Consider the following 26,665-nt stretch of genomic DNA (forward strand, 5'->3'; position numbering starts at 1 on the left):
ACACCTGTCTCTCACCCGGTCCACACCTGTCTCTCACCCGTCTCTCACCTGGTCCACACCTGTCTCTCGCCCGTCTCTCACCTGTCTCTCACCTTTTCCACACCTGTCTCTCACCCGTCTCTCACCTGGTCCACACCTGTCTCTCACCCGTCTCTCACCTGGTCCTCACCTGGTCCACACCTGTCTCTCACCCGTCTCTCACCTGGTCCACACCTGTCTCTCACCTGGTCCACACCTGTCTCTCACCTGGTCCACACCTGTCTCTCACCTGTCTCTCACCCGGTCCACACCTGTCTCTCACCTGGTCCACACCTGTCTGTCACCCGTCTCTCACCTGGTCCACACCTGTCTCTCACCTGGTCCACACCTGTCTCTCACCCGTCTCTCACCTGGTCCACACCTGTCTCTCACCTGGTCCACACCTGTCTCTCACCTGGTCCACACCTGTCTCTCACCCGTCTCTCACCTGGTCCACACCTGTCTCTCACCTGGTCCACACCTGTCTCTCACCCGTCTCTCACCTGGTCCACACCTGTCTCTCACCTGGTCCACACCTGTCTCTCACCCGGTCCACACCTGTCTCTCACCCGTCTCTCACCTGGTCCACACCTGTCTCTCACCTGGTCCACACCTGTCTCTCGCCCGTCTCTCACCTGTCTCTCACCTTTTCCACACCTGTCTCTCACCCGTCTCTCACCTGGTCCACACCTGTCTCTCACCCGTCTCTCACCTGGTCCTCACCTGGTCCACACCTGTCTCTCGCCCGTCTCTCACCTGTCTCTTACCTTTCTGACCAGGAGGTTCTCCTGTCTGTTGTTTGTTGACTGTTGTGTTTGTTGTTTTTATTTGTTGACTTTATTGTGTTTGTTGTTGTTTACTGTTTGGTGTTTGTTGTGTTTGTTTGTTTGTTGTATTTGTTGTTTGCTGTTTGTTGTGTTTGTTGTTTGTTGTTTGTTGTTTGCGGTTTGCTGTTTGTGGTTTGGTGTTTGTTGTGTTTGTTGTTTGTTGTTTTTGTTGTTTGTTGTTTGTTGTATTTGTTGTTTGTTGTATTTGTTGTTTGTTGTTTGTTGTTTGTTGTGTTTGTTGTTTGTTGTATTTGTTGTTTGTTGTTTGTTGTTTGCTGTTTGTGGTTTGGTGTTTGTTGTGTTTGTTGTTTGCTGTTTGCTGTTTGTTGTTTGTTGTGTTTGTTTGTTTGTTGTATTTGTTGTTTGCTGTTTGTTGTTTGTTGTGTTTGTTTGTTTGTTGTATTTGTTGTTTGCTGTTTGTTGTTTGTTGTGTTTGCTGTTTGTTGTGTTTGTTGTTTGTTGTTTGTTGTTTGCGGTTTGCTGTTTGTGGTTTGGTGTTTGTTGTGTTTGTTGTTTGTTGTTTGTTGTTTGCGGTTTGCTGTTTGTGGTTTGCTGTTTGTTGTGTTTGTTGTTTGTTGTTTGCTGTTTGCTGTTTGTTGTTTGTTGTGTTTGTTGTTTGTTGTATTTGTTGTTTGTTGTTTGTTGTTTGCTGTTTGTGGTTTGCTGTTTGTGGTTTGCTGTTTGTTGTGTTTGTTGTTTGTTGTATTTGTTGTTTGTTGTTTGCTGTTTGCGGTTTGGTGTTTGGTGTTTGTTGTGTTTGTTTGTTTTGAGCTTGTTGTTCTGTGAAGCCTCAGAGGGAACTCGGCTGTTGTCGCTGATCATCGTCTCGGGTGCGTTCATGCCTGATGACATTTACCGTGATGCTAATGAGGGTTAATTAATTAATAATTAATGCAGATGGTTATGCTAATGAGGCTCTTAAAGCCTTAATGACTCTTATATAACGCAGAAATGCTAATATCGTATAAATATGAACGAGCTCTCCGCTGAGCCGCTGGTGCTTGGCGGCACGCCGCTCCGCTCACGCCGGTGACGCGTTCAGGCGCCGAGAGACTCGCCGACAGATCAGCAGCTCAGCCAATCAGAGCTCAGCCAATCAGAGCAGGGGAAGACTCCTCCATGTTCTTTTGCTTTTTTTCCTTGAAATTTCAACTTTTCCTGTGTCACTTCCTGCATTTTGGTGACAAAACGCAGAAAACCTCCCAGCAAAACGTCTGGAAACCCGTCGATCGGTCACATCAAACCACAGCGTCGAGACAGGAAGTGATGTCATGTGAACAGAACAGCTGTCTGTTGGGGGGAGGAGTTTCAGCCAAATATCTGCTGCAGCCTCCATAGACCAGAATGCACTGCTGCACTGAGCTGGGGTGTATTCAGCGCAGACGTAGCGGTGCGTAACGTCAAGCTAACAGAAACGACAAAGCTCTGAACAACCTGTTGCCTTACGCAGCGCTGCAGGTATGGAAGCCTAGAGGGACATTCTCCTCACGACTGAGCAGGACATTACTTTACATGGATCATTAATTATAGGAGTACTGCAATACATTCAATGTCCACTATGAAAAAAACAGTTATTGTTAAACATTGTTTCCAGGATTTGCACCACAGGCCGACACAAATGAGTTTTAAGTTTTAAGTTGAATAAAAGTTGCCATATTATTGAGAAAAATAATAAACTCTGTCTGATTTATCATCATACCCATCACATACATGTGCTTTTACCTCCTCACATGAGGGGCAACATGTTAAACAGAGGCTGCACTGATACAGCGACTTGGAAGCCATAATGGAGCGTTTTAAATCACTGAGGCTTCAAAACAGGCTGATGCTGATTGGATAACACCTGGGACACGCCCACAACACGGAGGAAAACTACCTGTGAGGCAAAACGTTACGACCAAACACACCGTCCAATGAGACGACGTCACACAACGTTACGCATCGTAACGTCGCTGAATACACCCCAGCTGTATCATCTGTTAAAACTGTTAGCATGATGTGACCGTTGCTATGGTAACCAGTTTGTTAGTGAGCCGTGACGTCACTCTGTCGGAGGTCAGAGGTCAAACAGCCGCTCAGAACACATTTTGGTTTTTATCCAATAAAAACTTTATTAGTCAAACGGGCGCAGAAACATTGATTCCACATTTTAATGCAAATGAACACAGAGCCTGATAAGCCCCGCCCACTCACCTTGTCTGTCACAGCATTCATCAGCGAATAGAGTCGCTCGGCCTTCTGCAGGTGCGTCTCGTCTTCATCCTGACAACACACAGACACACACACACACACACACAGACACACACACACACACACACACACACACACACTGTCTGTTACATCAAAACCTCATTAATGTGAATCTGCATCTTTTTCCTGATTCACATTAATAACCCAGTTTATTAAAACTTTAATAAACTTCTGCTTCTAGAAAGAAGAAAATCTTTCCACATGGAGATATTGAGTGTGTGTGTGTGTGTGTGTGTGTGTGTGTGTGTGTGTGAGTGAGAGAGAGAGAGACACAGTGTATATCATGAATCTGCTAAAGCCAGATAATGCCCTGGCACCAGTTTCAGTGTTGATAGAAGACATTAATAATCAATCATGATCAATCAAAACAAATTACAGATATTTATAATCTATTTCATTCATTATGACACAACCAGCACGTTAGTAAACATCTCAGGTGCTAACTAAAGGAAATGGGTTGTCAGACTAACACACACACACACACACACACACACACACACAGGTGTGAGCCCCCCACCAGGTGTGCAGGTGTGGAACAGGAAGTGAGCGTTCAGTGACCGACCTGTGTGAAGAGTCCCGGCCGGACACACACCCCTCCCGACTCGCCCCCCTCCCCCTCGGAGGTGTGCAGGTGGCGGCTGAAGCGCGGCAGGGCGGCGGCCGGCCGGCTGTCCGGCAGGAACATGTTGGCCGGAGCCGGCGTGATGACGGCGTTGGTCACCGCACCTGAAACACCGCAAACAGGAAGTCACTGTTGTTTATTGTTGACGTCCAGGTTGTGTTTGTGGGATTAAAAAGAGCCGGATCAGACAGGAAGTGATTACAGGCTGGAGGCGGAGCAGCTGCAGGGACTCAGAACTACAAAACATTTGTGTGTATTTGTTCTCTCAAACTGATTCTTTGTCAATGAAGCTGCTGCATCTTTTATTTCTTCTGTTATTAAAGCGTCTCGTGTTCTCCTCACAACTCTGTGTGTCTTTAGATCCTGTTATCTGCTGCCCTGTGGGAAGCTTTGCAGTTTCATCTGATCTAATCTAATAATCTGACAGACTGAAGAAGACTCAGCCCTGTTTGGTCTAACATTTGTCCGTAGTGAGTAAAATATTTCTAACTTTATTTACAGACACATTCATGTGACAGAACACAGCTCAAAGTGCTTTACAGAAAACAGTAAAACTGAGTTTAAGACACAAACAGCAAAATATAAAATACAAACTGAATCTTAAAGAGAAGATCAGTACAATCAGGAACCAAATAAGTTAAATAATAAGAAATATAAAAGAAATATAAAATTAAAAAAAAACAAACAAACAGTGAATTTAATTAAAAGCGAAACTCCAAAAAGAGATGAAAAATTCAGGCCCAGTCAGGTTCGAGCACAGAGCCACGGAATGAATGATCTAAGATTTTTTTTTTACTCCTTTTTGATTTCTGAACATTTTAAACAATGCCAGTTGCTGTTAAGATGCACACAAACATATTTTTCGCATAAAAATCAAATATTCTAAGTGTTGGCAAATAAAGTGAAGGACCTCATTTTTAAATAAAGCGACATGTTAGGAAGTATCGTGGAAACGGATTTTCTGTAAAACAGCTGGAGTTCTCATATTCTGCCCGAACCCGACCCGACCCGACCCGACATTTTCGGGTCGGGTCGGGCCTGAAATTTACGTGAATTGGGCGGGTCGGGTCGGGCTTCGGGTTCTGTGGGGGATTTTTTTTTTTTTTTTTTTTTAATAAAAAAATAGAATTATGTGTTCTGTTATTGATTATGACGTTTCATTTTTATGTGACTGGTGGAGAGAGTGAGAGACTGGATTGGATTTGGAGGCTAAACTTTCAGTGACAGACAGACAACCAGCTGTGCGAGCGCAGCTCAAACAAGTGAGAGAGAGTTGCAGCAGCATCCCGCTGTGCTGGCAGACTCGGCAGCAGGGACGGTTTCTGCTATGGGCAGTGCAGCTGCCCAGGGCGCAATCTACTTGGGGGCGCACAAGAAAAAAAAAAGAAATCTCCAGTTTTCTAGACTACCGTATTGACCCGCACATGCCGCGGCACCATCAGTCGGCATCAGGCGGGCCGGCTGCGGCACCGTCCGATACCACGCCCACCCGTCAGGTCTGCCGGATCTGACAGGTGAGCTGCCTGATGCTGATGGTGCCGCCTGATGCCAACTGATGGGTCCCCGGTGCCGCGGCCGACCGGCGCTGCTAAATACTGGCGAATTTGGCGATTTTTTTTTTTTTTTTTTTTTCGGGCTTTATCGGGCTGTCGGGCCTAAAGTTCGGCTAATTAGTCGGGTCGGGCCTCGGGCTGGCCCAGTTGGGCCCGGGTCGGGTCGGGTCTTAATTTTCAGGCCCGATGAGAACTCTAAAAACAGCAGGAAACACAGCAGAAGGGGGGCGGAGTTTTCCCGGCCGCAGATCTGAGGTCAGTTCAGCATCACAGCTGCTGCCACTCAGCAGGCAGGTAAACACAGGTGTTTGTTCCGTTCAGCTGCACCGGGCCCAGCTGTCGCCTCACTGGAAAGACTCTGCCTCTCTTACATGGAGTGGAGCCTTAATTAATGTGATTAGTGACGCCTGTGTTTACCTGCTATTTATGTCTCAATGGCTGCTAGGAAAACTCGATTCACCCGCTCAGGTGTTCTGCTGCAGCCTCCACCCGCCTTCCTTCACCCAACGTCACAGTTTCTGTCCGGCCAAGACGCCTTTCAGTTTTCCTCGTTCTTCACCTCCTCGTCATCAGTTCATTCAGTTACAGTCAAAAGACTCTGCAGACCCCGATCAAACTCCCACCAAACCACCAAGGCCCAAAAGGGGAAAAATGTCAGAAATGTGAAGGAACGGCTGGACAGTCCTGACGTGTGAGAACAGGAGGAACATGTGAGGAACATGTGAGAACAGGAGGAACATGTGAGGAACATGTGAGAACAGGAGGAACATGTGAGAACAGGAGGAACATGTGAGACGAGGACAGACCACAGAGCAGGAAGTGAAGGATTTCACCGCCGCTGCTTCTCTGCTGGAGAATTAAGAGCTGCTGAAAGCCCCGGACATTCAATTAGGAAATCTCCAGCTAGCAGGAAGTTCCCGAGCTAAAGGCCTGTGGCAGGGCCGGCGCCGGCTAATGATCCTCTTAGAACGATTTTTTTTTAAAGAAAAGCTTTAAAGAAGAAAGGTTAATTAAATGGAAATAACATTTAGCGTCCCAGGCAGAGAGATTTCACGAGCTAAACCCCCCGGAGCAGCACGGCTGTGCCAACGCCTGACTCACTTCTGTTGCTGCTGTGGGAGAGAAAGTGTGTGTGTGCGTGTGTGTGTGTGTGTGTGTGTGTGTGTGCGTCTGTGTGTGTGTGTCTGTGTGTGTGTGTGTGTGTGTCTGTGTGTGTGTGTGTGTTATTGTACTGAGCAGTGTAGGATGATGCTCGCCCACCTAGTAAACCCTCCCTTGGGGAAAAAGATTTACCATCAAACACAAGACAATCCCTCCCATCTTCATCACCTGTTTCCTCCTCATCCTCACTCTTAAGCAGCAAATGAGTGAATGAAAAGGTGCGGAGGGACCTCCATCAGGTGCCACGTGTCAGACCGAGCGGATTTTTAGCTTCAAACGGTTCCTGTGTGATTTTATTTTCTGTTTCATTCTGGTTGTTATTTGGAATTCCAGGATAATTAATGGATTTGGGTTTTAGGCGTCATACTTGTTGGTTCCCCACAAACAGGTTTTCAGATTTCTTCCACAGTGTTTTAACTTGTCATTTTGACTGGATGGAGAATGAAAAGGCTTAAAGATAAATCCTGCCGTGTTAATCTGCCTTTTAAGATGAAAATTAAAGGTGTCAGCTGTGTGTTTCTTTCCAAGATTTCTCTATTCCATTAGCTGCTCGCTCTCCTCAGAGGAGTGCAGGATCTTTCTCTTTTCTCTTTTCTCTTTTTTCTTGTTAATGCAGAGAAATTGGGTTAACCGGTACGTTCAAACAGTGCCAGATTATCCTCCCTACTTCTTTCTTCTTTTAATTAACAGCACCAGAGATTCTACTACCACTGCTATTAATATCATTTCTCTTAATTCCTCCTGTCATCCAGGATCATTCAGGAGTTTTGTTTTTGTCAAAGTGCTGTGACCTTTGACCTTATAACTGTTTGCTCGTGATGCTGATGGAGGAGTCGCGTTTTATTCGTCTGCTTAAGTTTCAGAAGAAATGATGACATGTCCGAATGGACAGGAGTAACAGCAGTACTTAGTAGTAGTACTAGTAGTACTAGTAGTAGTAGTAGTAGTACCAGTAGTATCTGTAGTAGAAACATCAATAGTACACCCATTCCTGTTGAAGTGAAGAGGTGGAATCTGAGGGAAGAGGAAATATCCTCTTACTTTCCACTGATTTTTAAAGTTTTGTTTTTACTTTTCAGTTTAGTTTGGTCTCCTGTCACATTTTCACTCCTGACCTGATTGAAGTTTCACAGCCAGAAGCTTCTCCACTCGCCTTCAACTCATCCTTACACCACGGCTGGAGGTTTACCTGAATGCCAGCGCAGCAACGTATTGATCCAGCAGAACTGATATCAGTTTAAACCTGATGCATAATTCTCCATTTTTGAAAAAGACCAAAACCTCATTCCAAAAAGCCGCAGAACATCATTTTGGAGTCATTGATCATTTTGTCTTTTCATCATTTTCCTCAAATTCCTCATGTTCCTCATGTTGCTGCCTGATCTGGTTCCTGTTCAGCTCCAACACCAAACACACACACACACACACACACACACACACACACACACACAGAGCTCCACAGAAAACAGCTGATCCACTCAAGTAATCCAAAATAACAAAAAAAAAACAAAAAAACGCAGGGTCAGCTCCAGTTTTGTAAACTTCAACATGAAGGTTTTTCAGAAAGTGCAAAGGAAGGGCAGCGAATATTAGATGGTGTCTGTCGTCTGAAGCAGATGGCCTTCTGCACCCCCCCCCCCCACCCCCCACCCCCAAACACACACACACACACACACACACACCCCGTCGCCCCCGAGAGAGAGTCCTGTCCCTCCTTCCCATGATCCCTCTCTCCATCACTCTGCAGCCCATCAGCTGCGGGAGCTTCGTCTTTGTGGCGTTATTGGCGCCGGCCGGCGTGGCGAGCGAGCCGGCAGGTGGAGTACAGGGATGATTTGCGGGCTGTTGGTGGAAGACTGACAGTAACGACCAATAAAAGATCGTCTGTCAGGTTCAAAAGTTGAGGAGCGACGGAGCCAGAGAGGAAACCGAAGGGTAATGTGGCTTTTAGTGAGGAGTTACTTTTGTCCCAGAGGGCGAGAACAGAAGGAGAATCTGATTTCAATTATTTGATGCCTTTGAAAGCAGATGAATAAATACCACCAAGGAAGAAGCAGACCTGAAGCTTCCATGAAATACAGCAACATGAAAATATTGAGGTTAAAAAGTTCAGCCTGAGCAGTGAAATCCTCTCACTTTGATCTGTGGTTTTCCCTTCAGGCAGCATCGGCTCCTCATCCTCAGTCGCTGTGAAGGTCAGAGGTCAACATGCAGGTTGTGAAGGCACAACATGATCTGTCCGTCCAGCAGGACGCAGCAACAAATCAAAGCAAATCAGGTCAGCAGCACTTTCCCTTCCTGTCAGACTGTCTGGTCTGTAAAAGACAATTTAGTGAGAAGCTGTTTTATTTCTTGTAAAACACTAAACTGCTCGCAAGCTTTAGTATGCTCCTTCCGACCTCCTTGTTACCATAGCAACGTGGCAAATCCTAAACTCACTGACTCACTGAGAAATAATTATGATTTGAAATGAAATAAAGGTTTTATGTGATTATAATAAATTTATTGATTCAGTTACATCCTTGATTTTTTTGTGTTTTTATGTCAGTGCTGACCCTGAATCCAAACCCAACGTCCAGAACATGTTTGGCTTCAATGGTTTCGAACCAACGACCGATTTCGTGGAGTTTAGGATTAAGCTTATAGAAATTTTCTGAAGATAAAAAAGATGAAATAAAAAAAGATGCAGACATAAAACATAAAAGCTTTAAATCGGTGCTAAAGTAAAGCAGACAGGAAGAGCAACATTTGTGGACGTCCAAGAGCAATCAGACGTAAAAAACTTTAATGTTCTCTGAGGCAGAACGTAAGGAACCCACTTTCATTTCCATCAGATTACCTCCAGGATCAATTAATGACTTCAAACCACCGGAGACACACAGGAAAATGTTTCCACTAATGACTGAAGGAACTGCGTCAAAGGTATTGACAAAAGTATTGATGGATCTCCACTAATTAATAAGGAGCAGTCCTCATTTGCATACAGTTGCAAAAGTAAACGGTGCAGATCGTTATTAATGAGATAGCAGCCAAGCAGCAGTCACATGTGGATTACAATGAGAAGACCTGAACCCTGAAAGTACTTTTTACTCTCACCATGGCAACGAAAATCACTGGGTGTGGTGGCATAACAACAACCAATGTTCATATTGTAATGTTGAAAGAATCGGTGAAACTGCAGCCTCAGTGGCGTTCAAAGGAAAATCTTTACAGTGACGATGGTAAATCCACATCATCCGCCCGTCTGAAACCTGGAACGCCTTCATCATCACATGACGACGTGACTGGATGCTGCGAGTGTCAGTCAAACTGGCCGGGAGCGAGCTGAGGCAACCTGGAAAGGCTCTGGTTCTGGGAATGTTTCCATGACAACGACACCATTCCAGATAAAGGTTCTGGAACCTGATTGAGTCCCGGGTCAGGAGGTGATACTCAAACCTGAGTTCCAGGAACTTTTAGTTAGCAAGACTTTTTTAACTGACATTTTAACTGGAATTAAGGGATTAAATCTTGAAATGAAGAATTCAATTCATTGTCAGTGTCAGCTAACGTTAGCGTCACTGATTCAAGGCATGGTTGGCTAGCTAACACCTGAGGCCTGTATCAGGCAGCAAGCTCAGTTCTCCCTGGATCTCTCAGAGCTCTCCAGCTGCACTAATGGAGATCATAGTGATCAGGCATAACCGGCATCCAGGCGCGTAGCCAGGGAGTTGCTGGCAGTTGCTATAGCAACACCAAAATGTGGCCCAGCAACCGCAAAGCAACCCCAAGGCTGAAAACTAAAATCCAAGTTTTTTTAACAGTGTTATAAAAAAAATGGCGATAATTTAATGAAACATTTTATGTGTTTTTGTGATAACTAAAAATAAAAGGCAAAATATAAAACGATGAGACTTGTGAGGACAAGCCTATCAGGGGTCACGTTAGTGTTACGACGTCAGTGTGCGAGATCTCTTCTGTACGATACTGATGTATTTACCTGGAACTGTTGTTTTTAATGTTTAAAAATTCCGAAAATGTAGAAAATGTATACACGGCCCTCAAATAGGCCTCCTCTAACTATAATTTTGATCGATCTCCCAAATTCAGAATAGAGCTGTCCATGGTGCTGAAAACATTAATTAAGCAATAATAGTGAGTTACAGTGATTTTACAGCGTCTAAGGCACGACGCACGACAGAGTAAAATCACTGTAACCCACTGCTTCCCGGGGCTTACTGCTTTTTCATAAAACGGCTGCTTCCCATCCTTAAATGTGATTGGCTGAGCCGCGTTCCATGCCGTTGTATAATCAGTGTAACCCGCTGCATTCTGAGGCAGACCGCAGCACAACATATCCCCGCGCCACTGTAAACAGACACAGCGTTGCCTGGCAACCAACTACTCTGCGCTCAACTTGATCGTTACATTTGGAACTTAATTGTTACATTTGGAACTTAATTGTTACATTTGAAACTTAATTGTTACATTTGGAACTTAATTGTTACATTTGTTGAGAGAAATAAGTGGCGACTGTGAAACAAACTCTGGTCTGTTGGCTGCTGTCGGAGCTGCTGTGAGGAGAAGAAAGAGACTGTTGATTTTCACCCGACCTCAGCGTCTGTGTTGTTTGGCAAAAATCTGTCCACTACCTTGCTGGATTATATGCTATTGCTTGTTGGAAGAGTAAAGAATTCTCAATTAATTATTTCGTTGTTGCATTATTCCTAATAAATTGTTGATTTTTTTCTTGTAACTTTATTTTATGGGCTATATGTAGGTTTTATGGCGTGTTTTATAATGCAGTTCTTTTCTGTGGCCTATTCCTTCGCATTTTGCCATCCAATTAATTCAACAGGTTATTGTTAAATGGTTTGTAGGCTAGGGCTATTATGTGCATTACTCACTGCCGTGAAAAAGCGGCATATAGCTATATACCAGCAGTTAAATTATCAACAACGAAATTCAAATTGATTTGTCAGGCCTAGCCCTTCACCATAATGTTTATCTGTTTCATGGTGCGCACGCATAACTCCCATACGGCCCTGATTCGAATGAGTAGGCCAATAATGACATCCATATCCTCTATGCTGTTTAATTGACATTGTAGTAAACTGACAAGCAACTCCGTACAGTTGTAGAGCAACTACTAAGCAACTGCAGAGAAAAATTTCTGGCTACGCCCATGCCGGCATCACGACGCTGCTCATCAGCTCACTCATTTGATTCAGGTTTGCCTCATCAGGAGCCGTGAACGCGCACGTATAAGGGGCGGAGTCTGAGGCAGCCGACCAATCACAAACATGAGCCACAAGGAAAAACGCATAGCGTGTTTCACGGAGGAGGAGCAGCGTGTTATACTGGGAAAGTACAAGGAGGAGCAGCGTGTTATACTGGGAAAGTGAGGAGGAGCAGCGTGTTATAAAGTGTGAGGAGGAGCAGCGTGTCATACTGGGAAAGTGAGGAGGAGCAGCGTGTTATACTGGGAAAGTGAGGAGGAGCAGCGTGTCATACTGGGAAAGTACAAGGAGGAGCAGCGTGTTATACTGGGAAAGTGAGGAGGAGCAGCGTGTTATACTGGGAAAGTACAAGGAGGAGCAGCGTGTTATACTGGGAAAGTGAGGAGGAAAACAACACCTCCTCTCTAAATCGAACACCGCGGCTGCCGCCTAGAGAGGCAGAACGCTTGGCGGTGAACTGCCGACTGCAGAAATGTGGAAGTTCCACATCAACAAGTTTCCACATCTGACACTGAAACCCATGAACTCAGTGCTCAGGTGTGCTGCGTGTGGGACAGGTAGAGCTGAACTCCTCCAGGTGGGACCCCTCAGGGGGTCAAAGAACGAGGGAGCAAGTAAAAATTAAACACAACAACATCATTGCATTTGGTAAGTTTGCCTTTTTATTTTATTACAGCCTGTTATAGAGGCTGTAATAAAATAAAGCCGACGCCAAACTTCAGTCCCGTCAGTGCATCAGGTTGACAGCCTGAATAAAATCAGACTCTGAGCTGCGTTAGAACTCAGCAGGAACAAAAGGCAAATCTAAAGGCCGACTCGCCTCTGGAATGAAGGACAAATGATCCTTTTCACATTTGCATCAGCGAGCTGTCAATCAGGCCCATTCTCTCACCCAGGAATAATTTGACCCCCAAAAATATTTACAGCTAATTAATTGTGCCATTTTAAATGTCCCTAAAATGTTGTGACACGCCTCTAAAATACTTTTAATGATCAGATGTCCTGTAATGATCAGATGTCCTGTAATGATCAGATGTCCTGTAATGATCAGTCCTGTAATGATCAGATGTCCTGTAATGATCAGATGTCCTGTAATGATCAGTCCTGTAATGATCAGATGTCCTGTAATGATCAGATGTCCTGTAATGATCAGATGTCCTGTAATGGTCAGATGTCCTGTAATGATCAGATGTCCTGTAATGATCAGTCCTGTAATGATCAGATGTCCTGTAATGATCAGATGTCCTGTAGTGATCAGATGTCCTGTAATGATCAGATGTCCTGTAATGATCAGATGTCCTGTAATGATCAGTCCTGTAATGATCAGATGTCCTGTAATGGTCAGATGTCCTGTAATGATCAGATGTCCTGTAATGATCAGATGTCCTGTAATGGTCAGATGTCCTGTAATGGTCTCTCCTGTGTTCCTCTCCTGCAGAGTGTCAGCTCTGTACAGCAGCAGCTGTGAGCCTGAAGCTGCTGAACATCAGCATCACAGCCTGTCTCTCAGAGTCAGAGGCTAAATCTAACGGGTTTGATCAGTCCAGGAAAATCCTTTCAAGCCGTAATGCTCTCCTCACTATTTGTACTCGTTGTTCAAGGTGATCCTCAGTGATTGGACAGGCCACGGTTTGGCAAACAGCTGATTGGCCAGGGGGCGGAGCTTTATGTAGGATTCAGGACAGGTTCAGGACAGGTTTCCTGTCCCGATCAGAGGTGAACCAGCTTTGTGATACAGAAAATTCAGAGTTGAGCCTGAAGTTACCTGGCTAAAGCCTGAATCCTGCGTCCTGACACACACACACACACACACACACACACACACAAGGCGTTTGTTCTCCATGACAGCTCCATCTTTTTTTTTTTTTTTTTTTTTTTTTTTTTTTAAACCAAATCCAAAATTAGGACGGAATTGATGGTGTGTTCTCTTCCGTAGACATGTTTGTTTGTTTGTTTGTTTGTTTGTTTGTTTGCTTGCTTGTAGTCAAACAAACAGTTTGTCGGTTCTCCCTGTGTGGGTTTCCTCACCCACCAGCAACATGTTTGTCAGGTGGACTCTCCTGTCAGTTCCCTGGAGCAAGGCACCGAGGCAGCACTGCACAGCAGACTTTAGGATGTGGTGACGGGTTAAATGCAGAACTTAACTTTTTACAGCAATACTGCAACACCTTGAGAGGGAACAGAACCCCCAACCCTGGCAGGGCTGGTGCCTTGCTCAGTCAGCGACACAAGAACTAAACGCTTTTTCAATCCTCAGTGAGTGAGAAGCTGCACATCAAACTGCAGTCGCACTGAGGCTCATTTCCATGCGTGGAGAATTGGCGTCCTCACATCACAGCTTCAGCTCAGAGCAGCTGAATAATGCATCGTGCTGGAGGACGGCGCCCAGCGAGCAGCTCGGCGAGAAGCACAGAGACCAGGAGTAGCGGACGGGAGGAAAAATGAAGTGAGGAGGAAGCGAGGAGGTGGCCTGGCAGGGAGAGAGCCGGTGTGTCCATCAACATTCACATGCACTGTCGAAGTGTCCTTGAGCAAGAGGCTGCGCCGTGACCCGCTCACACATCACGAGTCGCTTCGGATACGAGCTTCAGCTAAAAGACTAAAATGTAAATGCAAAGTGACAGCGTCCCAAATGAGGAGGACAAAGACAAAAACAAGAGGCGAGCCTGAGCGCTGGCGGGACGGGTGAAAGGACACGCCCCTCCATTAATACGAGAACGGGTCAATGAAAGCCAAAAGGCTGCTGTTCATTTATCAGCAGACAAATATAATCCCCAAAGTCCAACACAGCGTGCCATGAATAATTCATGGGACAAGACAAAGAGCCAAGCGAGGACACAGCGAGCCATCGCATTCTGCTTCAGCGCCTCGAACAAAATCGTCAAATACAAACAAACCATTTGGTTGTGAACTAACCCGCTGACCCCAGAGGCTTTAGTTCACAAACGTTTTATTTAAACCCCTGACTCAAATTCCCTTGATTTCTTTTTAAAATGGGGCGGCGTGGCTCAGGAGGTAGAGCGGACGTCTGGTAACCGGAGGGTTCCCAGTTCGATCCCCGGCTCCTCCAGAGTGTGTTGAAGTGTCCTTGAGCAAGATACTGAACCCCTCACCGCTCCTGATGGACAGCTGGCGCCTTGCATGGCAGCCTCTGCCGACAGTGTGTGAATGTGAGGCAAAACATTGTAAAACGCTTTGAGTGGTCAGTAGACTAGAAAAGCGCTATAGAAATGCAGTCCATTTAAAAATACTTTTAAAATCGCTACTTCGGCCTATGAAGGCACTTCTTTTTGGAAAGCACAAATTCTCAACTAAAACTGACCAATAAATAAATAACCCTCATAAAATTAAAATAACTAAACTTGATGTTTGGGGGGTTTTGGGGGCTCTTTCTTACCTCCTACTTCTGTCATTTTTTGTTTTGTTTTATTGTTGTCTTTTTGTTTGTTTGTTTGTTTTTTCATATTTTTGTTGTGGGGCTAGATCAAGAGTTTTTGTTTGCTCCAGATGAGAATCTGCTCTTTGCAACCATAAAAGTCCTCACAGGCCAAAGAAGTGATAGTTTTGACCATAAATCAAGGCGCTGTGTCCGACACAGTGCTGAGGAGGTTTGTATCTGTATTTATTCCTTGTTGTGGTAATAAGGGCCGGCTAATTGTCTCCCACTCAGTTACAAATATTGATCGGGCTGCTTGGCTCCTGCTCTAAAATTACACTAATGGTCCGCTGCTCCTCCAACACACACCCATAAATAAAGCCAGCTGCCAGCAGCAGGGGGGGGGTCTGGCTTCGGCCATGCCAACCCACTGCAGATACTGAGGCGTCGCTGCCGCTCGCCAGCTGCTCACCTGACAGCATCCGGCCACAGGTGGAAATAAACCCAAGACACACAGAGGACGGACTGGGATCCCATCACCCACAACACGTCCAAACCCGACCCAAGACACCAGAGGGCCCCGGGGACTTCGGGTCGCAGGTCGGAGACACACCATGACAGGAACAGGAAGTGTAAAACAGCTCCAGGGTTTCCAGTTCATGTATTAAACAAATTTTAATTTGGACCGCCGCTCATATGACTGAGAAAAAATATATTGAACCAATCTGTCATCAGGTTCTGTTCTGTCAGAGCGACGTGTCTGAACTGGGAAAACAGAAAAACAAAGTGGAAGTGAAAATTCTGTTCTATTAAAAGTAGAGTGTCAGGTGCTGATAAGACTGTGTGTAAACAGGAAACAGAAAGTGGCTGGAAACAGGAAGTGGCAACTAGCATTCAGACAGAGAGGTAAACACTGGAATGCTGTTAGTTTCTGCTGCTGTATGGAGAGGAACACAGAAGCCCCGCCCCCGACCAGGGCATGTGACCTGTGTGGTTCGCTGTGATTGGATCACAGGACACGGGAGACGCAGGTGAGCAGGAACATCAGATCTGATCTGGAAACAGAAACAAGAGGCGGACAGGAGTCAAACTGATGTCCTTAAGGCCACGGAGCTCCGCCCACAACAGTGAGGTCAGATGAGTCATTGTGGTGCCTGGCGGCGAGCAGAGGAAGGCCCCGTCTTCTCCTGTGTGGCGTGTCGGCTTCGGGCACCCTGGAAGAGGGCGGGGCCTGATGTGGTGGTGTAGGTGGGGCCTGAAGGGTTGGAGGCGGGGCCTGAGGGGAGGGTAGATGATGTCAGGATGTGTTGCTGAAGCCGCTTGTTGCCGCCATGTGGATGGCGTTAACATCTGCATCTGCAGCGACCTCGTCAGCCTCGGCACTGACACACTGCGGCGGGAGCTGTGATGCGCAGCAGGGTGGGGCTGCAGATGCAGCTCTGTCGATTTCTCCTGGAGGAATAAAGGTAAAAAAAAACGTAGCCCTGTTTTCCAACAGGGAGACTAATTCGAGCTGAAGCTTCTCCTCTAAGACAAATCACTTTGAAACGGTCGTGTCTGAGAAGATGAGGCGTTTCTTTTAAGGCTCAGCTCTCCAGCGGCGAGTCACGGCGGTCCCATTCAGCCCCAACAATGCGGCGGCGGGGGAATAATGGACGTATGTCACAGAGACGGGGGCTGACCAGTCACGCTATCCGGCTCCAGGCGGGATTAGTGGTTTTGGCAGAGCGATCCTCGCCAGGCGCAGCAAGCAGACAGAGAGGTCGTTTGAAGTCTGAACGCCTTCACACAAAGTGGATTTGGTTAATTACAAAACGCCACTCATGATCAGTGGCGAGCGTCGGACTGCGTGTGCCTGTCACATCGTTTCTTATGAACCAGAGGAAGAGAGTAAACGCAGGCCGCCGTGTTTCTGTGGTTTAACGGCTTCTGTGCCACAAAAGTTCATATTATATTTCATTAAACAGAAATTTTCCCTAAAAGATTTGGGGCATTTTTATGCACATATTTTAAACTGCATCAGCTAGAGATGTAAACAGGAAATGTGATATTAGCAGTTAACTAGCACAGAAGTTTTTATCTTTTAATTGGAAGAGCCTCGTTTGGATTCTGTCATCTCATCATGACACAACTTCCTGCTGTGTAAAAAAATACAACACACTTTATAATATCAGCCCTTTAGATAATCATATTCTCATATTAACAGATTATAACAGATTATTTCCTACATTCCTTCCTAACAGTAAATGATAATATGTGCATTATATCATAAATTAAAACCTTGCCTTAATTAACAATTAGAGATTGTTTTCAGTTATTAATGACTGCATGATCCATCACATGAATATCTGATTCACAAAACCTTATTATCGTTCATCATTATTATTACAGCTGAATGTTATTGTGAAACGTTCCTCACAAGATGTTTACGACCATGACTGAGAAACAAGATGGCGTCCATGCCACACACTGAACAAGCTGACGTTCACACACACGCCTCGTTTCATTTCCCAGCCTGCTTTGTTTGTCTCGCTGCCCATTTTCAAGCCTCCGCTCTGATTTTCTGCCCCCCCTCTTGGCTTCGCTGCGGAGCTTAGAGACGCCGGCTGGAAATGAGCTGCGGGACGAGGCCGGGAAGGTTTTTTTAATTGCCTTCATGATTAGGAAAGCCCTTTGAAGAGAGACGCCAATATCAACCTTGGCTGCAGCGGCGCTGCGGGGCTGGAAGGCGAGAGAAGCCGTGGAGATTTACGGCGGTCACAGGGGAGTGGGTGGAAACTCTGACGACTCAATTACAGGCCGGCTCGTCCGACGCGTCGCCTGGCGGACAGGTCGATGCCTCCCAGATCAAAAAATAAGAAAGCAGAGAGTCTTGGACAGACGCCAGGGAGACAAATCAGCCCGAGGCCGGCCGTAAGAAACAGGAAACAGCAGAGCTCGTCGCACTGCAGAGAGACCCGACGCCAACCGGGACAAAGAAGAAAAAACTAAACCACAGATTAGATCACATCTGATCTGAGATAAGTCACCAGCTCTGAGGTTTCATAAATTGCAGAATTACAGCAAGAAGCATCAAAAAGGTGAAAAGTGAAATGAAATTTAAAAACTACAGTGAGGCACAACGATTGAGTATCAAACCTATTTTTTTTTTTTTATCTAGATTTAAGATTTTTTAAAGATAAAGAATCATGACTGAGTATAAGTCTTCATAAAATCAGGTGTCTTAATGATGAATGTTTGTAAATGAGCTGCCAGCTGAACCAAAGATAATTTTCTACTTCGGTGGACAATAAAGTTGTCAAATCAAATCAGTTCCATGAACACTGGATGGCAGATTACTGTTTAAATGAAAATAATTTCTCTCTACTGGCCAGCAGCAGGTGGACATTAAAACACATAATAAACTTTATTGAAACTTGTTCCAGAGAGACAGACAGTAAAACCACTATCAGCACCCAATTACTGCCACAGCTTTACAGCGCCTCTGAAAACACGTCAGAAAACACATTTACCACTGAAGTGACTGCAGCTGATCAGGACGTGACAGGAACCTGAGATGTTGTGAAATTTTGGGCGCAGCTTCTGTTTCCAGCGTTTCTCTCTGGAAGAGTCCCACATGGCTCAGCGACTTTCAGGATTTATGTCATGAAAATGAACATTAAAGCAAGCAAGAACTTTCACTTGGTGTGTGTTTTTTCTTTGGCGGCTCCTATGGACAGAAGCAGCAGTATTTCATTACCCAAGAGCGCCACCACCTGGTGTGGTAAAGATCTTGATGTGTCCTTGTAGTGAAAGTGAGTGGCAGAAAGACTCAAGGTGTGTCTCAAATCGCGCACTTCCGTTAGTGCACTGTCTGTAAGTACACTTAGCTGACAGTACACTTAGCGGCACAGTGCGCGAATTTCAACAGTGAAGGATGTCTCAATTGGTGCACTTCCTGTTGTGCACTTATCGCCACAGCTTCTTCTTCTTCTCCTCCTCCTCTCTAATTCGGAACGGCCGGAGCCGCGGCCGGCTTTGGTTTTCGGTGGTAAAGTTATTCAGAAGTAGACGTGTACACATCCTATCTTCAAAATAAAAGCATCACCACTGCTTCTAATGTATTAGTTTTTTTATTTTTGTAAACAACCGGAAGTGACTGTACTTTGCACAATCGCTAGCTTGAGAGTTATCCGAAAACGTTGAAGCAATTTTCAAACAGACGTTATTTGGACAAACTGACCACATATTTGGAGTCTACGTAGTTACTTTCTCACCTGAAAAAAAATTAAAACTTGATAAAGTGACATACTAACAGTCGTAAAACGAAAAGTAAACTCAGCTTTTTTAGGGAGCTCCTTCCGGTCAGTGGTGCCATCAGGGTGAGAAGTGTCCATCGCTCCACACTCAACTTTTTGACCGCTTTGAGTGTAGATCCGTGTATTTGCAGTGCACGGCATTTTATTAGTATTTTCAGTGTGAACGCACTTATGCACTCAAAATACAAAGTGTAAGTGCAGAAGTGCGCGATTTGAGACACAGCATCAGTGTTAAGGGTCAGGGGTCAAGTTTAGAAGTCAGGGGTCAAGAGTTAGAGATCAGGTGTTAGGGATTAAGGATCAGGTGTTAGGGGTCAGGGGTTAGGGGTCAGGGGTTAGGAGTTAGGGGTTAGGGGTCAGGGATTAGGGGTCAGGGGTTAGGAGTTAGGGATTAAGGATCAGGGATTAGGGGTCAGGTGTTAGGCGTCAGGTGTTAGGGGTCAAGGGTCAGGGTTAGAGGTCAGGTGTTACGGGGTTCTACAGAGGTGTGTGAAGAACCCTTTGCAGACCCTCCACATGTTCCGTAATACTGCTGCTGATGTCATGGCAATGCCACAGACCACAGGAAGCAAGACTCACCATTCTAACTTACCTGCACTCTACCATGTGAGCCTCTGGACAGCCAATATTTAATTAATTAGTTAACATTAATTGATTTAAATGTTAAATCATTAAATATTTAAATTAACTGATCAATTCTATGTTGTCTGGAGGTTTGGTTAGGATGAAGGTCATAAATTATTTAGCATCCCTTTAAAAGATGAAAGTGTTGGGTTTGGATGGGCGTGGTCAGCAAGGGGGGGGTTTACCTTTATGGCTGATGCAGCGAATGCTCTGCTTGCTCTGGACGTCCCACAGCCGGACAGTCTCGTCGTGGGACCCTGACAGAAGGAGCGTCCCGTCCATGGACACCGACAGGCAGGTCACCAGGTTCCTGAGGGACCAGGAGGTCATCAACATCAACAGGCATCCGTTTCCTCTGCCTCAAACTCAGCTCGTCTTTTCCCAGAAGCCAGCTGTACAGGTGTGATCCCCCCAACTTCAACAGAGACTAACAACCACTGACATGCTGATGTAGCAGAAGCTCTGCCTCTTTCACCTTCTGATTGGTTCAACAAAACAAAAAACAAACAAGCAATGAATAAATAACTAATAACTGATAAAACTAATAACAAACTGATAACAGCTATGACACATAATGTCAGTCGCTTTGCTCAGCGGGAAGGAATTTGTGTCCATTATGGAGTCTCTGTGTCTTACTGCCTCACAAAGTGCTGAGATTAAAACATCATGTTCAAATAATCCCTCCTACAGATTATCTAACCATTTGACACCTGAGAAAATTCACTGGAAAATATACCAGCACATGCAGGTAAACAGGTTGTAATCAAATCATTACTGGAATATTAGCAAAACAAATGATCAAAGATTACTGTACACACATAAAATACAAATTAGCAAAAAATTATCTGAAAATGAGAAAAAGAAGATACAAGAAAACTGTATTTAATGATTAAAATGAGGTCAGTGATGCTGCTGACGCTAGAGAGCCTGCAGGAGCCCTCCAGGAAAACTGCTGGTTTACTTTATTTCAGCCTCAGCAGCTTCTGACGGAGGGAAAAAACTGAGCTCACAGAACTAAAAGCTTTAAGGATTAACAGGCCGTAAGGTCTGTCACCATATGAATGAAAAACTGTGAACAACAGGAGGAGGTCAGCTCACCTGTGACCTTTGAACACCTGGTTGCCGTCGTTGTCTGACTGGAAGGCCTTGTCCCGACTCAGACTCTAAAGATCAAACACAAAACACTTCAAACATCAGGTGAGAAACCTGCTGATCGGCCGCTTCCAGACTTCAGCTCCTAACGGTTTTCATCGATTTCCTTAATTGCATCAATTAAGTCTGAGGTTGCATCAGACTTGTAGCGGCGAGCTGGAGGAGGGGCGGGGCTGAACCGGGCGCTCTGAGCTCTCAATTAAACATGACAAGTGGACTGGAAAGGCAGCAGGATCTGGCCGGAGTCCTGCTTCTTAATTCTGTCCATTTGTGTTTGGGCGCGGCGAGCGGCGCTGAGAAATGACCCGACGAGCTGAACGAGCCTGAACCGTTTGAAGCCTCTGAGAGCTCAGAGTAATTAATCTCACCCAGAAGACGAGGCTGTCAGCCTGTTCACCTGCAGCAGAATCTAATGTTTAAATCCTCGGGGACTTTCTGAAATATTTAGCTGCTGACACAAAGAGGACTTGGCAGGATTAAACTCCAACAGGAAACTCTGCTTTCTGTCTGTCAGAGGCCTTTTGTGTTCCGACGCCGCCGCTCCGGCTTCAGGAAAACAGGCGTGACGAGCGGCGCTCTGGCCTCGCCGCTCCGCGCACATCCACACACTCGCCTCAAAACTGAGAGAAATCTGCTTCATTAAAGTGCGATTTAGGAGCCATTCAGACTTAAGCTGCCCGAGAAATGAAAAATGCTCTTCATCCGGTAAACAGCGACCAAACAGGTACACACACACACACACACACGGCCGCGGGGAGTGTGTGTGACACGCTCCTGATGCGATGAGAAGCATCAAGGCCGCAGGACGATAAACAACAGAAGACAGTATCGTCATGGAGACGTGGGGTGGGGGCTCAGTCACGAGGAGGATTAGCTAACACGCATCAACATGCAAATCTGCCATGAAAACACAAAACACAACAGAATCTTCATCCTTATCACAAAGAGGAAAGAAAGAACTTTGAATAACAAACAAACTGAGCGATATTGATCCATTACAGCCGATACGATAGCAATTACTACTAATCCAGGACACCAATCACCGATATCCAGTGCCGATATTCATTCTGAAAATCAGTTTTAGAAACACCAACAAAACTTTGCATTTAATTTACAAATGTTACCTTACCTTACAAATGTTCAACTAACAGGATTTTATCAGTAAAAAAGAATTTAAGAAAACTGCATATTTTAAAGTGCTGAGTTTGCAGCTCAGGTTTCTGTTCAAATGCAGTGAAACTTTAATTAAACTGTGAGCAGCTCAGTCACTTCCTGTCACACTAAATCAAACACAAATCCACTGGAAACTGGAACCAGAAACGAGGCCCCGCCCACTCAGACAGAGAGGCGGAGCCTGACTGTTTCTTTTAAATCAAACATCATGTCAATCAAACTTGTCACACTGATTATTGAAAGGTTCTCACTATCGGCCTGATGATCAGACAGGACAGATTTATACAGGATATTTTTTGCTGGGATTGTTTTGTTTTGTTTTGGATTTTTTCCTGTAACATTTCACTAATTTCTTGCAAATTTTCTGGTCAAAAGGTGAGATGCTTCTGCAGGTGTACAACACATGAGGGAATGCACACACACACACACACACACACACACACACACACACACACACACACACACACACACACACTAGCTGTGGTTTTCCAGCCGTGTTTTGACCTCCTTGTGATCGATTGTGCGAGGAGCTGCCAGGTGGTACCTGGAGGATCGACTGGTTAAAAAGAAACACTGGAGTCACTTTACACAGACAGGAGGCGGGGCCAAACAGCAAAGGATTGTGGGCTGTGTTCTGGATGCTGTAATGATGTCACATGTTTTGATCTGAAAGCTTTGTTTTGATTTGCTTTTGTTTGCACCCAGAGAGCAGAGCTTTAATCTGTTTATCTATCCAGACAGGCTGGCCCCGCCCACAAGATGACACACTGCACCTGTCAGTGTGACCAATTTCATCCATCATCATCATCATCAGCAGCAGCAGCAGCAGCAGCAGGTGCTGTGATGTCAGTCACTCATATAACATGTAACATTACGACTCACCTGGCTGCACAGGGACACCTGGAAAATGTTGCCATCGCTGCCACCACAGAACAGGAAGTACTCGCAAGGGTCAAGGGTCACGGACATGATCCCGACATCAAAGAGGACGGACAGAAGCAGCTCACCTGAGGACAGCTCCCAAAGCTGCAGAGACAAGACAGGTACAACTTCCTGTTCAACACAGTTTATAATCAGCAGGTGTGTTTCAGCAGCTTACCTGGAGTCAGTCTGAGCGTGTTGTCTAAAAACAAAAAAAGCCTCCAGAAGCTTCTCTTCTCTTCCTCCCAGAATCTAACGAGCCGTTTTGGACACTCATTCATTATTAATGAGCTTCTGGCTGCTGATTGGTCGTGCTGGTGGCCCCGCCCTCCTCCTTGCTGTCCTAACCTTGTGAAAGAGTGGGCAGGCCGATGCTAATGTAACACGCTACGTGACTGGTTGATTTCTGATGACAAAACGATTGGGGCAGCATCGTGGGCTCACTCCCACCTGACCTCCTCCTGACCCCGTCCTGACCCCGTCCTGACCTTGACCCCGCCCTGACCCCGTCCTGACCTTGACCCCGTCCTAACCCCCTCCATGGAGCAGTGTGAGGTGGAAGAACATGCAGAACTCTCCTCATCAGAGGCGGGCCGGTCTCTGGGGAGATACGGCGACTTACACCGAATAAAAAGCACATTTAGTTTTCTGCAAAGTGACTGTCCCGCTTTGGTCGTATCAAATTAAAAATGGCTCTCAGTGCTAAATATATTAACTTGTACTGCATTAACGAGATAACATGACAATACAAAATGTTCATTATCAGAGGCTGACATTCAGTTCATTGTTCATTATAAACAGAGCGACTCTGTGATCCTTATCCTGGTGCCTAATTATCCTCTCTCACCCAGCAGGGCCGGGACGTCCTATTAGAGGAATTAGAGGAATCTCCAATTTCCTCTCAGACCTGGACCTCAGACAGCCGGTGTCTGGATTAATGCTCAATTCAATATTTGTCTGATGAATATACCCACCTCCCTTAGTGAGGACCCATTTGGCTTCACACAGGATCTGGTTCTTGTTTCTGATGCATTGAGCTAGTCAGAGGGTGTGTGACACACCTGATACAGGTGCTGCGTCTGTCTCACTGATGTTCAGTACTTCCTGTGTTCCTGCTCTGTTCGTGGGAAATGAAGTGATTCTGATAAAGTTGGACTGAAGGAAACAGAGTAATTTGTTCAGATAGTAACGTATGAGGCCATTTGTCATCATGTGTCTCCCCACTTAATAACTTCATCTGGTGGGGCTCAGAACACGGGCGAGGCTCAAAGTGCTTCCTAAGCTCTGACAACACAGGATTGATGAAGGTGTAAAAAACAATCTTCCCTTCTTTGGGGAGAGCAGAACAAATTCATTTTGATCACACCATTCATCAAACGTTAGCAGGCTTAAATCTGCACGACACAATTTAAGTAGTGAAAAATGTGTCCGGGGCCTCAGGACAGTTCAGTCACAACCATCTGAGCCACAGTTTTATCTCAGAGTCGGACCACCAGCTGGAAGATCCCAGCATCTCAGTGCCCTCAGCGCTTAGCAAAGCTCATCTGGGTGGAAAGAAAAGGAGCTCAGAAATCTGCCTCAAACTCATTTCCAGTGAAACAGCTAAAGTGACCGGGGGTCATGACATCCTGAACTCCAGGCTGCTCTCTTTCCCTCTCAGGAAGAGAAAAATATCCTTTACAACCATAATTTAAGGCTTAGCTGAAATTTTCAAGTGGATTTTCATAGAGACGGGTGACAGCTTCTAGGAAACTCCCAGCATGCAGCGCGTTACTTTGAACTCTCCTGGAGGGATGTAGATATTAAAGAAGCTAAATCTATCTGTGTTGATTTTCAGTTTAACAGCTCAGTTTTCATACAACAGCTCAACAAACAACATTTATTAGTTAACAATAATAAGTAACAACACATTATGATTTATTTAATCAGTTTTCATCTCAGCCAACACAAATAAATTTAGTTCCTTCAGAATTTAATCTTCAGCTGAACACTGGCAGTTTGACCTCCAGCTCGCCTGCCTGGCTGTCCAGGTCGTCTGTAGGGTGGAGCTTCCTGAGGCTCATGTTAACCCCGCCCCCAGCCTGGGAGGGAGCGCTGGTTTAGAGTCGTGTCTTTGTGTGAAGTTTCTTACAATACAGATCGAGTTCGTTAACATAAGTAACAGTTATTACAGAACACTTGCACATAGCTAAAGGGTTAAAGGTCAGCATGCCGTTCACTCTCAGAACATCTTTTGTCCAAGCAAACCACTCAGTCAGACCTGACTGTACAATTAAAGGAGGAAGAGGAAATGTGTTTCTTCAAAACCAACACATGCTGAAACACGTTGGTTTTTAAGCAATATCTTCTTCCTCTTTTACCTGCAAGTGTAGCTATAGGCCACGCCCACTTCCCACCAAAGGGATGACCCAGAGTGTGTGATGCGTTTCCTGTCTGACTGATTTGGGTGTCTAGATAAAGCGCTATATAAATGTAATCCATTATTACTGCCTTAAGGCCGGATTATTGTTCTGCGTACGCAAAGCTTACGGGGGTTGTGCGACCGCCGCAAAGACTTGCATCGCACCTCCGAAAATTGTAACTACGCAAACCCCACGTAGCCCCCACGCAGGCCCCCCGAACTACATCAGCCGAACTACATCATTTCCGGCATTGCGCCCCTCCGGAGTCACGTCCTATTGTTGTGCCGGCAGTGTCATTTTTAAAAGAACTGCTGCTGTGATTGCATCTCGACTCGGCTGATTTCAAATTGTTTGGAAAGTTTGGATCATGCTGGATCTGGATCTACTGCTGCTTCTTTTAAAAATGGCGCTGCTGGCACAACAACAGGAAGAGCACCGACCATACGCCACAGGGTCTAATTAGGTCTGCAGAAAAAAAAAAAAACGCGCCCCATAGCGTTTTGGTGGAGAATTGCTTAGTGTTTAACGCAGAGGTATGTTGGGCACACACCATTTGTGTGGCAACTGCGTGCACGTTGCGTTGAGTGTCTGCAGAACCATAATCCGGCCTTTATCATTAATGGCATCCAGACACGTTCCAAAACAAAACCCGACAGCAGCGACAGCGAACTATTTTCCCACGACAGCGTTTAAAGAGTTTCACAGATTCTGATTTGCAGTGACAGCTGGAACAGCGATAGCAGCTGGGCTCCACTAACACATTCAAACACTGAGGCTTCCCTGCATCCAGCAGCAGCTCGCAGGCTGTAAATAAAGTTCAATAAATCTGTTTTGTGTGAGGCTGCGAGCGCTCTGCTCTGAAGAGCTGAATGAACCTGTTTTTGTCTGGATGGCTGTTGTTTCTCCAGAGGATTCAGCAGATCAGATCAGACGTGTAACGTTCAGCGACATGACCGGACCGGCGTCTCGGCTACTCAACCACAACCAGCCGGGAAAGAAAATGTCAGAGGAAAAAATAAAATCACATATTTTCTGTTTTATTTTATCTGCTGGATGACATCACACACCA

General features: G+C 45.5%; 1 protein-coding gene across 1 annotated transcript in view; it reads right to left on the reverse strand.

Annotated features, from left to right (window-relative positions):
- The window catches only part of wdr18 (WD repeat domain 18), a 50,849-nt gene that overhangs the window by 2,156 nt on the left and 22,028 nt on the right, over positions 1 to 26,665 (reverse strand). Inside the window, exons 5-9 of the mRNA XM_030050092.1 lie at positions 23,156 to 23,299; positions 21,047 to 21,111; positions 20,134 to 20,258; positions 3,658 to 3,821; positions 3,039 to 3,107 (exon numbers count right to left, since the gene is read on the reverse strand). Coding sequence (XP_029905952.1) covers positions 3,039 to 3,107; positions 3,658 to 3,821; positions 20,134 to 20,258; positions 21,047 to 21,111; positions 23,156 to 23,299 — 567 coding nt within the window. The remainder of the gene's footprint in view (positions 1 to 3,038; positions 3,108 to 3,657; positions 3,822 to 20,133; positions 20,259 to 21,046; positions 21,112 to 23,155; positions 23,300 to 26,665) is intronic.

The sequence above is a fragment of the Myripristis murdjan genome, chromosome 4 (assembly GCF_902150065.1).
Source record: "Myripristis murdjan chromosome 4, fMyrMur1.1, whole genome shotgun sequence".
Classification (NCBI taxonomy): Eukaryota; Metazoa; Chordata; class Actinopteri; order Holocentriformes; family Holocentridae; genus Myripristis; species Myripristis murdjan.